Raw genomic sequence first — 17,159 nt, forward strand, 5'->3', positions numbered from 1 at the left:
ACATGTTTCTCTTCTTACATGTTCATTAGATGAAAAAAAATTATTTAAAAAATTGTAAAGTAAAATATAAATACATGATATTTCTTTTATTGTATCTGTAACTGTTAGGGAGACATGGAACTCTAAAATGAATAGAGCTAGAAAAAAAAATAGCTTTATTTTCATGTTTGGCCAGAAATAGACACAGAATTGAAATACAAAGATTACTATTCATAATGACAAATTAAAAAATAGCACTAGGTGGAATGGATTTCTCACTCATGAATTTATCAATGACAGCAAAAAGAATAATGAGAAAAGGTAAAAATCAAGGAGATAGGGCATTATAGATATTTTTTAAAAAGAAAAAAAATGAGAACTTCAGGGTGATTTATATATTCCCCAATTCCTAATAACCTCATAATACCCTAATCTGTTAAGCAAAAGCTGTAAATCATTAAATGTCAAGAATATAAACTATCCCCAAATTATTTACAGTACAGAATTATTTTATTATTTGCATCAAGGATTAAAAATGTATTCACAAACACTACACTAGTATAAAATATTCTTTATACTTTGCTAATCAACATGATGACAAGTTGTTTCATTAAATGTCATGCATTTAAATGATATTCACTAGACATTTAGACAAAGTTTTAAAAAAAAGTTCTCATATAAACATCTCAAAAAATGGAGCATAGCTTAGTATTGACTTTTCTTAAAGCCAAAGATAATTTGATAGTTTGTTTTGATTTTAAAAATTATCGTCATGCAACATTCCTAACACTTCAAAAAGTCTTAGTAATTGGGGGAAAAAGTTACCTTGCCAATACACAAGATCAGGATGGGACACAACCCAGGCTTTTAAGACACGCCGAAATTTTGCATGACCTTCTGGTGAGGATAACAGCTCATCATACTGATGACAACGAGGAATATCCACTTCAATCTGTAAAACAGCAAAACAATATGGTAGAACTATAACAGACAGATGACCAATAAATCCCAAGAGAAGGAGGAGAAATTGTATTATGAATTCAAGAATAGGCCACCTATATACTCCTGGTGTTTTGAAGTGTTTGAACTTTATACTAATCCTTCAGGAACACTAAAAAGTTTTAAGTATACTTAAATAAGAAAAGGAGATCATTTCTTTTGAAAAAGTATGTATTAATTTAGTTTTCAAAAAATCTTACTTTAAATCTGGTCTAAATAAAGCACAAATTCTTCAGACAAAAAAGGTACATACTAGGAAAACTTACTTGGCTTAAACTCCTTAAAGGAAAAGTTCTGACTCACTAATGAGTTTTTAGACTATATCTGAGAAAGGTAAGACTTCAGTTCAGTTCAGTCGCTCAGTCGTGTCCGACTCTTTGTGACTCCATGAATCGCAGCACGCCAGGCCTCCCTGTCTATCACCAACTCCCAGAGTTTACTCAAACTCATGTCCACCAAGTCGGTGATGCCATCCAGCCATCTCATCCTCTGTTGTCCCCTTCTTCTCCTGCCCCCAATCCTTCCCAGCATCAGAGTCTTTTCCAGTGAGTCAACTCTTCGCATGAGGTGGCCAAAGTATTGGAGCTTCAGCTTTAGCATCATTCCCTCCAATGAATACCCAGGACTGATCTCCTTCAGAATGGACTGGTTGGATCTCCATGCAGTCCAAGGGACTCTCAAGAGTCTTCTCCAACACCATAGTTCAAAAGCATCAGTTCTTCGGTGCTCAGCCTTCTTCACAGTCCAACTTTCACATCCATACATGACCACTGGAAAAACCATAGCCTTGACTAGATGGACCTTTGTTGGCAAAGTAATGTCTCTGCTTTTGAATATGCTATCTAGGTTGGTCATAACTTTCCTTCCAAGGAGTAAGCATCTTTTAATTTCATGGTTGCAATCACCATCTGCAGTGATCTTGGAGCCCCCAAAAATAAAGTCTGTCACTGTTTCCATTGTTTCCCCATCTATTTGCCATGAAGTAATGGGACCAGATGCCATGATCTTCGTTTTCTCAATGTTGAGCTTTAAGCCAACTTTTCACTCTCCTCTTTCACTTTCATCAAGGGGCTTTTGAGTTCCTCTTCACTTTCTGCCATAAGGGTGGTGTCACCTGCATATCTGAGGTTACTGAGATTTCTCCCGGCAATCTTGATTCCAGCTTGTGCTTCTTCCAGCCCAGCGTTTCTCATGATGTACTCTGCACAGAAGTTAAATAAGCAGGGTGACAATATACAGCCTTGATGTATTCCTTTCCCTATTTGGAGCCAGTCTGTTGTTCCATGTCCAGTTCTAACTGTTGCTTCCTGACCTGCACATAGGTTTCTCAAGAGGCAGGTTGGGTAGTCTGGTATTTCCATCTCTTTCAGAATTTTCCACAGTTTATTGTGATGCACACAGTCAAAGGCTTTGGCATAGTCAATAAAGCAGAAATAGATGTTTTTCTGGAACTCTCTTGCTTTTTTGATGATCCAGCGGATGTTGGCAATTTGATCTCTGGTTCCTCTGCCTTTTCTAAAACCAGCTTGAATATCTGGAAGTTCATGGTTCATGTATTGCTGAAGCCTGGCTTGGAGAATTTTGAGCATTACTTTACTCAGATCATGAACTCCTTATTGCCAAATTCAGACAGAAATTGAAGAAAGTGGGGAAAACCACTATACCATTCAGGTATGAACTAAATCAAATCCCTTATGATTATACAGTGGAAGTGAGAAATAGATTTAAGGGAGTAGATCTGATAGAGTGCCTGATGAACTATGGACGGAGGTAAGACTTATACTTCTCTAATATCATATGCATATCATGGCTGCTGAGTATTCATGATGAAAGGAAGAAAATTCCTCATGCTTCTCTAAAATTGAAAGATTTGGCAAACTTATCTAGGTTGTTTAAGAAAATCTATATCATACCTGTCTATCTGTAGGAATTGGAGTGTCTTTATCAATTGCATCATACTTGGCATGAATAGCCCCCTGCAAAAAAAAAAAAGAGAAGATAAATTACTTCTTCATATCCTTAATAAATTATAAATTTAGGCAAAATTTACTTAAAAACATCTGTCTTTGAAAGCACACTCAATTATGGACAGGCACACTCAAGCTCAAAGTATATCCTTAGAAAACTTTTCTACATTTTGATAGTTTGTGATAAAAGTCTGAAACAATTTACTATTTTGCTGAGGCAGACATTTGAATCATACATACTGTAAGACATACATGTTGAATGAGTCACATGGCTAATGAATATGCTTAGCCAATCTCCCAGCCTCCACAATGACACAAAATGCAGCTTTCCTGTTCTTTATTCACTGTATCTCATGCATAGTAAACTTCAAGGAGAAAATTTTTTTTTTTAATTCAGGGGAAGGTTGGTGGGGTTCATCCCACAAGAAATATTCCTGCTAAAAGTTGGTAATGAAAGCAAAAATAAAATGAAACTGTTTTCAGGAGTGGTAGTTCAGTACAAGGAAGCAGAAGTTTGGGATGAATCAGAGTGGAATATCATGTAGTTATAAAATAATTAAGAGACTAGAGGAACCATTTACCTTTTTATACCATTAAAGAAAGAACAATTGAATAAAGCACTTAAAATTTTGGTCATGTTCTATAGGACTAAGCACGGAACAATTCTTATTGGTCTGGTAAATGTTAATGGTAGAGAAAGAGCCAGGAATTTGGGGTTCAAATTCTGACATTATGTTCTGCATCAACTTCTCTGGCACATCTATTTAATGAAAGATTTAGACCTTGGAGTCCTTTTGAACTTTTGAACATTATATGCTTAAAGCTACATTATATCCTTAAAGTTATTTTATATGCTTAAAGTATTACAATTCTAACTACTGATATATGGTATAGAACATTAGACATTCTTATAAAAGAAGCAACCAAACTCAAAAATGTTCAAAAATTCTCACCAAAGGAATCAAAAATGAAGAAAGGAAATCTTTCAACAGAGAGTGAAAAGGATTAAAAATATTTGAGAAAATTCACACACAAAAAATAGGTGATGGACAGCCATAATATGATATCTATAATAGAACAGATGAAGGTAAGATGTCAAGGAAATTGACAGAAAAGGGAACAATCTGGTAGTATTTGGCTCATTATTATGACTGCTGTTCTCTGTTAGCACTGCAAGTCACCCTAATAATTTTGTGACACCTTTCCTTTCCTCACTGCCACAGATAAGGTATTGTACAAGATAAAGTTGCTACTTCTCTTAGCAGTGTGCTTCTGATAAGACAGATGTGTCAAAAGGCACTAAATTATGTTAATGATTTCTGACAAGGTTCAAATTAGAATGGAAGACTTCTCCAAACTTAGAACTACCTATAAATAGACAAACTTATTTCTAGAGGAACATACTTTATATGCAGGACTATAGACTTACAAATGATGCATATATATTCTTAAAATATCCTGATTTTAAAATTAATAATCAAGATAATTTGAGTTCATTAAATACAATATAAGGATAAAAAAACCTTTCAATTATATTTTTCTACTCTATCTAGTCTATTCCTCTATTCTTTTCACGTAAAATTGCCAAAGATTCTTAATGCTCATATTTTACTACATAACATTCAGAAGGCACTTTCATTCTTTTTTCCTAATACTATTAATCAGCTTCCAACCTTCTCTTTTCTCTTTTACCTCAACTCCCAGAAGAGCAGCCCAGGTTAAACCTCTCATAAGAGGAGGAATGTCAACTCTTGCCTCTTTCCAGATTTGATTTTTTTTATATGGATAAGCCTACAGATAAAAAAAAAAGATATGAAAAATACCTTGAATTACCAATGCCACCTCTTTAGTCTAGCCAGTTCTCAATATACCAGTGAAAAAGTTGAAGGTGAATTATAATGTTTTTAAGTGCCTGAAATTACTTTGGTGTTATTAATACATAAAAGTTAGCAGTGAAATAGTTCTCTATCTTCTGTAAATCTCATATTACACAATCAATGAGAGGAGTTGATTCTACTGTTTTTAGTCATCCCTCTCTATCTTGTGCTCTGCGAGAATTAAGAAAAAGACTCATTCTGAGGATAATATTATCAGTTTCATACAGGTAAAGTAATATAAGTAAGGCTCTTTGTAAAATAGCTGATGATATAGAAAGTATTAAATAAATACGTTATTATTACAGTTTCTCCTATATCTTTGTATACAAATTTGCCTATTTGTAAATTTGTATGTCATGAGAAATTTCTAGAAGAGAAATATTAGGATAAAGGGTATGGATGTTGTTAATGCTCTTGATATATACCTTCAATTGTTTTACAAAATGTTTCTATCAACTTACACTTATTCCAAAAGAATGACAGTTCCAATCTTAATATATCTTAATTACTCTAATTTGGTATGCAAGAAAAGGCTATGTTACTTTTTTACATATTTTACTTTTTTACATTTCTATTAATAGTAATGATACATTCTCTAATAGATTTACTGACTAGTTGTATTTCTATTGTGTTCTTTATCTATTTCCCTGTTTAGATAATAGTGCTTTTTTCTTTCGGTTTTTAGGTGTTCTTTAAATAGTAAGGATGTTAATATCTAATATGATTGTGCATAGATTCCTGCATCTTGTTTACTTTTTAATTTTATATACTATGAACAGGTATCATTTATAATTAAAATTAATCAGAAAACATAAGTCATAAGAATTAGTCTTCTCATGACATCAAGATTCCCTAAGAATTATGAATGAATAAAAGATAAGGACTATATACGGGCACTTATAACACTTTAGGTTTTAGAATCTCTACCTTTAGCAGCCTGTCAAAGAGAATGATTCTGTTTAGTTGGTACTCTGTGTCCCTCTCTCGGATGATTAAAGGGAGAGTGGCAGCTGCAGAGAGCTCATTATTGCTGTTTGAATGAGGTAAATTAGACTGACTGTAAAAGAGAAACAAAAGCAGAAAAATTGACAAAAGGTATAAAATTTTTAAAAATTCAAATACCATAGTTTTGTTTTCTTTTCCAAAGAAAATGTACAAGCTTCTCACCAGAATAACGTAAACAGATAGGAAAAATAAATGTAAAAGGAGATGATATACTCACTCATCTTCAAGTAGAGGGTAAAATGCTTCTCCACCAACATCTTTTAATCTCTGTGAATTGAGACAGAAAATATTTGATGTTTAGGACCTGTGACAGAAATGCTGATCCATATTTAAAAGAAAAAATAACATAAAATTATGAATTTATAAAGGTAACAAGAAAAGTATAAAATAGAGTCTAAAATTCATTCCTAACATAAATATGAAAATATGCCATGCCTCCAGTGATTAAATTTATCTGTGAAGAATTGCTTTTTGTTTTTTTGATTTTTCTTACCTCTAGGTACCTTTTGTAAAGATTAGATACCTATTATAAAAATTTTCCAAACATAAATACTAAATAAAGTATTCAGAAATACTAAAGTTAGTATAAATTTTAACAAATGGATAACTATTTTAAAATTATATGAAGATTATTTTAAAAGGTACTTTTGAATATATATTCCTTAATTTAAAGTCAGATTTTTGTTTTGACATTAATAAAATAGTAAGACAAAAGTAAGAGGATAATAAAAAGGATTCAAAAGAATTTCTCACATCATAAGTTGAACATAAATGATTTAAAGAGCTGATAAATCAACTAACAAAAAGCAATTATTTTATTTTTTTCACAAAGTCATTATAAAAAATGTTACTCCAAATAATAATATTGCCAGAATTATAGATATCTTTAAAAACAGAAGAAGGCTGTCAGAGTAAAGTAAAATCTAAGATACATTATAAGCAGGATGATTAAAGCTAATGCCATCCTGTCTGCTGTTCAGTTCAACTTCCAACTGGAAGGCAGAGAATGCTCCTCTGGGGACTAACATAGAAGATGGAGCTCTGTGTAGACCCAGCATTGATCTTCTGTTGATTAGCATCTATGCACTCATTCATGGAAGTTGTTCCCAGAATTTTTAAAAGCCAAAAAAAAAACCCAGCACTAAGAATCTTATAAACAGTGACTTTATGCCTAGCTTTTCTTTAAAATTGAACATGCATTTCCCATTTTGCTTTTAAGACTTTAGGTATTTCTTTCATGGATTAAAATTCTAAGTTGAAAACTAAAATTTTCACAAATTTTACTGTATTATTAACTTACATTTTTTAAGTTTAAGTTTTACTGTCCTGAAAGTCATAAACATAGCTAATATCTTTTCTGCTTTTTTTCTAGCTAAAAAATTAGCATATTAAGGGTTTATAAAAGGCAAAAATTCTTACACAGAAAAGTATAAGGTAAAACTATTATTCATTTCCATATTATTTTAAAAATTAACAAAATTAAAATTTATTCTTAATAATTATAGAAAAAAGTATTTTAAATTTCAAAAGTGGAACTGTAAGGGAATTGGGGAAGTAAAACTAAAGTCTACATTCATTTAACTTGTATTCATATCATTTGTATCGTATTTAAATTAAAGAAACAAATTGAGAGTTAAATAAAAGTAGTTGAAACATATATTTTGGATATATTTTATTTTTTACCACCTTGTATTGTTACTTATTTTATCCACTGTACAGCCTTTCACTCAAAGGGATGGTAAGTTTAGAGTATCAAGTGTAATAATTATATATTTTAATTTTCTGTTGCTGGCATTTAAGTGGGTAAGAGATTCTAACATCCTCCTACTGCATAGCATTTAAAATATTAAATGAAAGGAAAAGCCTATAAGAGTAATGAAAATGCAGTGACAGAAGACACAAAGCTGTATTTAGAGAGAAAGAGCTAAGCTAGTACTAAAGGATACTGAGAACTGTGGACTAGGGTTTTAGAGTACAACAGGACAAAGCCTCAGGCACTTAATTAGGCAGTCAAACTGGAGGGAGACCCTGTTGCATCCAGGTAAAGAAAGAACTCCGGGTGTATGTGTGCGTGCGTGCCTGGGGAAAGCGTGCTGAACTGCTAGCCTAGAGACAGACTAGGGAAATCACCTATTTTATCTTTAGAGTTAGACACGACTGAGGATGCACATAGATCATTAAAAATAAAAAGGCTAGAAATTTTGGTTTTCAGACCAATACTCCATCAGTGTGGAAGTCATCCTTTCTGCCCTAACAACAAGAAAAAAGCTGAAAAAACTGAAAATAACAATCCTTTTTAGAACTATCAGAGTCAGGGCAAAATGCTACCCAGAAAACTGGAGCAATGACAAATATAAAGAATCACAACTAAGCTGGAACAGAAGCCATTGCTGGAGCCTGGTAAAACACTTGAAGGGTAACTGATTGCTGCAGATTTAGCAATTTGAGAGATAATAGAAGCTTGAGAGATAAAAACTTGTGGAGGCCCAGACCTAAGGGAAACTTCACACTTCCTTGAGTTTTACCCCCATAAGTCCCAGCGTGTTCTCAGGGTGAAGGTCTAAGAAAAATCCCCTCCTGTCTCTTGCACGAGAAGGGGCAAAATAACCATTTTGAACTACTCCTAGGGTATCCTGTTGTCTTAAGTAAAGGCCTGCTCTTCAGGGAAACTATTTTACCAGAGCCTAAATGACCTGCGGTAAGGGAAATATAAAATTCTAGGTCCTTCTAGTCTTTGATGTGGGGAAGAGAAATACCCAATTACTGCTCTCTCTAGCCTTCCTGTCTCACCTGAAGCAACAGGGAGGGAAGCTGAGAATTCCACAGCCCAGAGACACAGGCTCACTAAAACACTGAGACCTAATTAGCCCTTCAATCTACTTTCCCTCCCCTATCTTATTTCCATATGTAGAGTTTCTGTGAAGGACAGGGAAGCCTGGCAAGCTGCAATCCCTGGGGCTGCAAGGAGTTGGACACTAAGTGACTGAGCAACAACAAAGTTTCTGTACGATACAGGAGATTCCAGCTGAAAGAACTGCAAGCCTCAGATTCTATGTCCAGAGAAATCTAAAGACAGTAAGGAAGGTAAGAACATTGACATTTGAGGATTTTACTCTGAGAAAAAAGCTACACAAATAGTAAACAGCTAGATAAACATGAAATCTTTCACTGAAGATCTATTTATTACGGTTCTTTTCACCAATATATCATGTTGCATTCTCCCCAGCCCCAAAATTGTAAGGCATGCTAAAGTATAAAAAAAACATTCTGCAGAGACAAAGCACTCTTCAGAACCAGATTCACATATGGCAGAGATTTTGGAATTATCAGAGCAGGAATTTAACATAACTGATTAAAATGCTAAAGGTTATAAGGGAAAAAAATGAACCACATGCAAGAAGAGGTAGGTAATATAAGCAGAAAGATGAAAATACTATGGAATAATCAAAGGATGTAACCTATGTGTGACAGGAATACCCAAGAAGAGAGAGAAAGAAATGGAAGAGATATTTGAAGTAATGACAGAAATTTTAAAATCAGACATACACCAAATGAAAAATTCCAAGAAGCTCAGAGACCATTAAGCAAGAAAATTTTTTTTAAAATCTAAACCTGGGCATATCATATTTAAACTGCAAAAACTCAAATAACAAATAGAAAACCTTGACAGAAACTAAAACAGAAGTGAAAGGAACTTTACCTATAGAGGAAAAGGATAAGAATTACATCAGACAGTTCTTCAGAAACCATGCAAGCAAGAGAGTGGGGTGAAATGTTTAAAGCATAAAAGAAAAAAAAATCAAACTAGAATTTTGTACCCAACAAAATTTTCCTTCAAAAGTAGTAAGAAAGACACACTCTACATTATCTAAAAGAAACCCATTTTAAATATAAAGACATAGATACATTAAAAGTAAAGGAATAAAGATATACCATGAATAACACTAATTAAAAGAAAACTAGGATAGCTACATTAATTTCAAACAAAACTAACTTTAGAGCAAGAAACATCATAAAGCTAAGTGAGATAATTGAGGTATATCTGTATAGCTAACAAAGACTATGTAAATAAATACATTTTTTAAATCCTCAAATCAATAAGAAATCATTCAAAAAAACTGGCAAGAGATAAAAACTAGTAATATACTCAAGAGGTAAGCAAATCACAAAAAATATAAAAGGGCTCATAACTGTACAATAATTGGGAAATTGAAAATTAGTATTACAGAAAAATACCATTTTGCACCTTTTAGAATAATAATTTTTTAAGAATTTGATAAGACCATACTTCTACTACTGCTAAGTCACTTTAGTCATGTCCGACTCTGTGCGACCCCATAGACGGCAGCCCACCAGGCTCCCGTCCCTGGGATTCTCCAGACAAGAACACTGGAGTGGGTTGCCATTTCCTTCTCCAATGCATGAACGTGAAAAGTGAAAGTGAAGTCACTCAGTCATGTCTGACCCTCAGTGACCCTGTGGACTGCAGCCCACCAGGCTCCTCCATCCATGGGATTTTCCAGGCAAGAGTACTGGAGTGGGGTGCCATTGTCTTCTCCAGTAAGACCATATGTTACCACATATATGGAGAAATGAGAACCCTTATCCAATGAGGGTAAAGAGATAAAGTGATAAGATGATTTCTGTGAACAGAAAATATAACCATAGATACTAGACTGATTGCAGATATATTTTCCAACAATGCCACTCGTGGGCACGTATGTTAAAGAAATGCTCACATATTTTATGTTATCAGGAAGGAATCTAAGGCTTCATGTGTATCAGTAAGGTTTTATTAAAAAAAAAAAAAAAGAAGCCACTAAGGGAGGGAGGGAAGGAAGAAGGAAGGGAGGGAGGAAAGAAGGAAAAAGGTCTGAAGCAAATTTGCCAAGATACCATTCTTACATTTCTTAGCTGGCATAATGACAGTGTCACGGTGGTGTCATCTAATAGTGAACTTCTATCTCGACCTTGTCCAAAGCTTTCACCATCTTCAAAGAGAAAACTAAAAAGAGATTTAAAAAATAAGTTATTTTAATGAGCATAGAAATCCAATTTACTGTTTAAAAACCTTCTAGAAAATAAAATTTACTCTGAATCATAAATCTCTTCATTAAAAGAAAGAAATTTTAGACTGAATAAAATCTGTAATTGGTGGCTGAAATTTCTCCAAAAAATCTTCATTTTTAAATACATGTTGAGTTTGTATAAACACAGTGCATGCGTGCTCAGTGACTCAGTCGTGTCCGACTCTTTGCAACCCCGTGGACTGCAGCCTGCTAGGCAACTCTGTCCATGTCTACAGGGAAGAATACTGGAGTGGACTGCCACTTCCTCCTTCAGGGGTTCTTCCCGAGACGAGACTGAACCCAAGTCTTCTGCATACAGATTCTTTACCACTGAGCCACCTGGGAGGCCCCTATAAATAAGCACACAAGTGTAAAGCATTTTAGGGATACAAGAACATGATTTACACTGTTCATGCAGGTGCAATGATAAAATTACACTGACAGTATGTAATATGTTCCAGAGGAAATTCATATGGGTAAAAAATGATAAAAGGAGGAAGAAAATAAAACGCTAATGCTGATAACTTCTCAGGAGAACGAATACTGAGTAATAAACATATTTAGAATTTTAGAGAATTAATTTTCATATCCTTCAAACCATTTACTCTTGGAATTGCTATCATCTTATTTTTGATTTTTCTACTTAATTTATCATGTGAACAGTACAACTGAAGTTAATATTTAAGAATCAGTTTAAGAGGGGGGAAAGGTACAGAATTAGTGCTGTATTCAAACAATTAACCTAAAATTTACATACAAAGAAAAAAATGATCAGCAGATGGTTTCTATAGTTACCTACAAAGATCAAATCTAGTCCTAAAACCTAAAATTAAAACTTTAAAGCACTAATGGAAAGAGATGTAGGTTCTCATTTTTATGAACGAACATGATGAGCAACAGAACAATTAACAGTTTTGGCTCTTAGCATTGTATTGTCATTTAACTTCTAAGTAATTTACAAGATAGTGTCTAAGACCTTATACAACTCTGCAGTTTTTCAACAGCGCTTTAGTACCATGATGATCTCTAGGACAAGCAATGAGGTCACTGAGTACATTTTAAAATACATTAGAAGTAAAAAAAAAAAAAGTTCCTCATAATGGGCATACTAGCCTAGTATATTAACTCCGTTAAATATTACTGTTCTATTTGTACAATTTGTTTTATTGATCACCAACTATTGTGAGATGTTCCACAATAATACCTTTACTTCAAATAGATCATAAAACAAATAATTTATTAAAAATAGTAGTTTAAAAAATAACAAAAGCACTGATAAGAACTCTGCAATTAGAAACTCCTACCAAACATTTCTCCAAAGAAGACACACAGATGGCCAATAAACACATGAAAAGCTGCTCACACTTGTTATTAGAGAAATGCAAATCAAAACTACAATAATGTACCACCTCATACCAGTCAGAATGGCTATCAACAAAAAACCGACAAACAATAAATGCTGGAGAGGACGTGGAGAAAAGGTCAACCTCCTGCACTGCTGGTGGGAATACAAACTGATACAGCCATTATGGAAAACAGTACGGAGATTCCTTAAAAAAACAGGAATAAATCTACCATATGACCCAGCAATCTCACTCTTGGGCATATATCCAGAGAAAAGACACATGTACCCCAGTGTTCATTACAGCAATATTTACAATAGCCAGGAAGGAAGCAACCTAGATGTCCATCAACAGACAAATGGATAAAGAAGTTGTACATTTATACAATGGAATATTACTCAGCCATAACAAGGAACAAATCTGAGTCAGTTGTAGTTAAGTGGATGAACCTAGAGCCTCTTATACAGAGTGAAATGTCAGAAAAAGAAAAACAAGTATTGTATATTAATGCATATATATGGAATCTAAAAAAAAATGGTAATAATGAACCTAGTAGACAACAGACTTGTGGACACAGGGGAAGATGAGTTCGTTCAGTTCAGTCTCTCGGTTGTGTGTGACTCTTTGTGACACCATGGACTGCAGCACACCAGGGCTCCCTGTCCATCACCAACTCCCGGAGTTTACTTAAACTCATGTCCATTAAGGGGGACAATGAGGGTGGGATGAATTGAGAAAGCAGCATTGTCATATATATATTACCATCTGTAAAACAGTGGGAAGTTGCCATATAACACAGGGAACCTAGCCTGGTGCTCTGTGATGACCTCAATGGGTGAGACTATAGGAAGGTAGGGAGACTCAGCAGGAAAGGGATATATCAGATCAGATCAGATCAGTTGATCAGTCATGTCCGACTCTTTGCGACCCCATGAATCGCAGCATGCCAGGCCTCCCTGTCCATCACCAACTCCCGGACTTCACTCAGACTCACGTCCATCGAGTCGGTGATGCCATCCAGCCATCTCATCCTCTGTTGTCCCCTTCTCCTCCTGCCCCCAATCCCTCCCAGCATCAGAGTCTTTTCCAATGAGTCAACTCTTTGCATGAGGTGGCCAACAATTATGACTGATTTGCGTTGTTGTACAGCAGAAACCAACACTAAATTGTAAAGCAATTTTCTACCAATTAAAAAATAGAATTAAAAAAAAAAAACTCCTGCCAAGAAAGCAAGGTATCGATTTCAAATTGTTTTCACAATCACTTAGCTACAATGTCTACCTACCAGAAGAAAAAACTATCAAATTAAAAAAAGTTATTACTAGATTTCTCTCATTTACAAGAGATGTTTTCTTTCCTTACTTGGGGAGTGTGCAGATAGGTGGTTTGGATCGAATGATTTCCTTGTTCACAAGCTCTTTTTCCAAGTCACCTCCAGCTAAACACCAAAGGTAATACACTTCTTCAATAGATCTTTCTGCCAGGTAATCACTGTTTATATCTATCAATGGAAAATTAAAAAAAATAGCTATCACACTTTCTGTTTTTATTAAAAGGCAATAAGCAATAATAGCTGACATTTTAAAAAAGTAAAAGCTGAAGAACACAGTAAGATTTCCTTTACAATATTCATACTACAAAATTCATAGAGGATTAAATGCAGATATGCATACTGGTTGTGCATCCAGTGTCTTTGAGAAAAAAGTGTGATTTTTATCCTCTGTACCAGAGATATATATACGTAAGTGTGTGTATATATGTATATATGTGTGTGTGTGTGTATATATATATATGAGAGATACACACACACACACACACACACACAAACACACACACTAGCTATTATCAAGCCCTGCAGGAAAGAAATAAGGGCAAAAAAAAAGCACTTGAGTAGGCAACCAGCACACCCTGTCCCATCCTTTGTCCTGAGACAATTTCTGCCTCTTTTAAAAGTCTTGATGTCTCACAGAGGCTTTGCTTCCATTGTACTATGTTCATATTGACCTTCAGTTTTTTGGCCACTCCACACGGCATGTGGGACCTTAGTTCTCCGACCAGGGATTGAACCCATCCCCCCTACATAGCAAGTGCGGAATGTTAACCACTTGGACTGCCAAGAAAGTCTTGGATCTTCATTTATAAGAAGATAAATTTTAATTTATCTTATCTTATAATTTATCTTTATAATTTATAAGAAAATTTATATCCCCAGTACAAATGATGCTTGAAGATACAGTGTAGAGAACATAGTAGAAACTCAATACTTATTTGCCCAAATGAATGTTTAGTAAGTATTTCCTACCGTGATTATGTCATGATAATTTTTTATATAAACATAATTTACTGGTGTCCCTAAAAAACACATTTTGAGAGCTGTAATTTTCAGAGAGGAATGAAAAGAGAAAAGGTGGTATTCTCTAACAAACATGGAATTTAATAATAATGGACTTATCAATAATATGATTTTTAGATAATTTATAATAAATTTTATGAAATCTATATAAATATTGAGGTAACAGAAATTCCACCGGAAACCAGAAGATCTGATTATAGCATTACGACCTGGATTTACATAAGAAAAATTTTTTTGTTTGATACTACTTCCTTCCTTTGATTCTTAAAGTCCTTGCTCCAAAGTAATTTAAATTTAAAGGATTAAAATGTTAGGTTATATTTTAACCACTTCCAAAATTACTTCTTAATTCTCAGGTAAGTATCCAAAATGTCTCACTAATGTAAATATATATTGTTGACAAATTTAAAGCTGAAACTAGGATGAGGGTACTTCCTTTAAAAACATGGCTTTATTATTAGTATTCTTTATCATTACCTTCACACAACTGACTGATATCCTCTGGCAGAGTCAAATCAGCACATCTCAGAGAAGAAGAAAACAGGCTGGCAGGTTTGATAAAGGGAGGGTATAAGGGTAACACTTCACTGAACACATTGTCCTGCATTAATTCATCTGGGGTTGGCCTTAAGAAACACATTTAAAATACAGCACAGGAATTAAAGTCATTAAAATGTTCCTAGAATAATGGCATACTTACAAGGAAATAATTAAAAGTCATAAACACCTCATAGGCATACAAAATAATGAAGCTCTCCTTATTAGAGTCTAGATACACACCTTTAAAAAAGAATCAAATGATTATAAGTAAATACTGACTTTTTTTTCTCTTTTGTGCTTTTTGTACTTTACGACTTATCAAATATTATTACATATAAGCATCTCCATTTTTTACTTTCAGCTTGACCATCATAAACTTGCTTCGCTGAATATCTTCATTAAATAATAAAATTATAAATCAATACTATCTTTTGATTTTCTTCCTACTCTCTTAATGTGGTATCAGTTCAGTCAGTTCAGTAGCTCAGTCATGTCTGATTCTTTGCAACCCCATGAACTGCAGCATGCCAGGCCTCCCTGTCCATCACCAACTCCAGAAGTTCTCCCAAACTCATGTCCATTGAGTTGGTGATAACATCCAACCATCTCATCCTCTGTTGTCCCCTTCGCCTCCTGCCATCAATCTTTTCCAGTATCAGGGTCTTTTCAAATGAGTCAGTTCTTCACATGAGGTGGCCAAAGTACTGGAGTTTCACCTTCAGCATCAGTCCTTCCAATGAACACCCAGTACTGATTTCCTCTAGGATGGACTGGCTGGATCCCCTTGCAGTCCAAGGGACTCTCAAGAGTCTTCTCCAACACCACAGTTCAAAAGCATCAATTCTTTGGCACTCAGCTTTCTTCATAGGCCAACCCTCACATCCATACATGACCACTGGAAAAACCATAGCTTTGACTAGACTGACCTTTGTTGATAAAGTAATGTCTCTGCTTTTTAATATGCTGTCTAGGTTGGTCATAAATTTTCTTCCAAGGAGTAAGTGTCTTTTAATTACATGGCTGCAATCACCATCTGCAGTGATTTTGGAGCCCCAAAATATAAAGTCTCTCACTGGTTCCACTGCTTCCCCATTTTTGCCATTTAGGGATGGGACCGGATGCCATGATCTTCAGGTCAGTTCAGTTCAGTTCAGTCACTCAGTCGTGTCCGACTCTCTGCAACCCCATGAATCGCAGCACGCCAGGACTCCCTGTCCATCACCAACTCCCAGAGTTCACTCAGACTCACGTCCATCGAGTCAGCGATGCCATCCAGTCATCTCATCCTCTGTCGTCCCCTTCTCCTCCTGCCCCCAATCCCTCCCAGCATCAGAGTCTTTTCCAATGAGTCAACTCTTTGCATGAGGTGGCCAAAGTATTGGAGTTTCAGCTCTAGCATCAGTCCTTCCAAAGAACACCCAGGGCTGATCTCCTTTAGAATGGACTGGTTGGATCTCCTTGCAGTCCAAGGGACTCTCAAGAGTCTTCTCCAACACCACAGTTCAAAAGCATCAATTCTTCGGCGCTCAGCCTTCTTCACAGTCCAACTCTCACATCCATACATGACCACAGGAAAAACCATAGCCTTGAGTAGACGAATCTTTGTTGGCAAAGTAATGTCTCTGCTTTTCAATATGCTATCTAGGTTGGTCATAACTTTCCTTCCAAGGAGTAAGTGTCTTTTAATTTCATGGCTGCAGTCACCATCTGCAGTGATTTTGGAACCCCCCCAAAAATAAAGTCTGACACTGTTTCCACTGTTTCCCCATCTATTTCCCATGAAGTGATGGGACCGGATGCCATGATCTTTGTTTTCTGAATGTTGAGCTTTAAGCCAACTTTTTCACTCTCCACTTTCATTTTCATCAAGAGGCTTTTTTTAGTTCCTCTTCACTTTCTGCCATAAGGGTGGTGTCATCTGCGTATCTGAGGTTATTGATATTTCTCCCGGCAATCTTGATTCCAGCTTATCTTTCTTCCAGTCCAGCGTTTCTCATGATGTACACTGCATATAAGTTAAAAAAGCA

General features: G+C 35.0%; 1 protein-coding gene across 17 annotated transcripts in view; it reads right to left on the reverse strand.

Annotated features, from left to right (window-relative positions):
• TBCK (TBC1 domain containing kinase) overlaps positions 1 to 17,159 on the reverse strand; it is a 209,668-nt gene that overhangs the window by 125,469 nt on the left and 67,040 nt on the right. For 10 of the 17 annotated variants that reach the window (XM_086406952.1, XM_086406946.1, XM_086406954.1 and 7 more), the window contains 8 exons: positions 15,070 to 15,218; positions 13,602 to 13,740; positions 10,733 to 10,832; positions 6,045 to 6,094; positions 5,750 to 5,879; positions 4,638 to 4,736; positions 2,892 to 2,954; positions 805 to 931 (listed from right to left, as the gene is read on the reverse strand). In XM_086406952.1, coding sequence (XP_086263078.1) covers positions 805 to 931; positions 2,892 to 2,954; positions 4,638 to 4,736; positions 5,750 to 5,879; positions 6,045 to 6,094; positions 10,733 to 10,832; positions 13,602 to 13,740; positions 15,070 to 15,218 — 857 coding nt within the window. Of the gene's footprint in view, positions 1 to 804; positions 932 to 2,891; positions 2,955 to 4,637; positions 4,737 to 5,749; positions 5,880 to 6,044; positions 6,095 to 10,732; positions 11,247 to 13,601; positions 13,741 to 15,069; positions 15,219 to 17,159 lie in introns of all 17 variants that reach the window. The other 7 variants (XR_015165799.1, XR_015165800.1, XR_015165794.1 and 4 more) reach the window with 2 other exon arrangements.

The sequence above is a fragment of the Bos grunniens genome, chromosome 6, assembly GCF_055505025.1.
Source record: "Bos grunniens cultivar Pamir isolate PY7600 chromosome 6, Bosgru_T2T1.0, whole genome shotgun sequence".
NCBI classification, from domain to species: domain Eukaryota; kingdom Metazoa; phylum Chordata; class Mammalia; order Artiodactyla; family Bovidae; genus Bos; species Bos grunniens.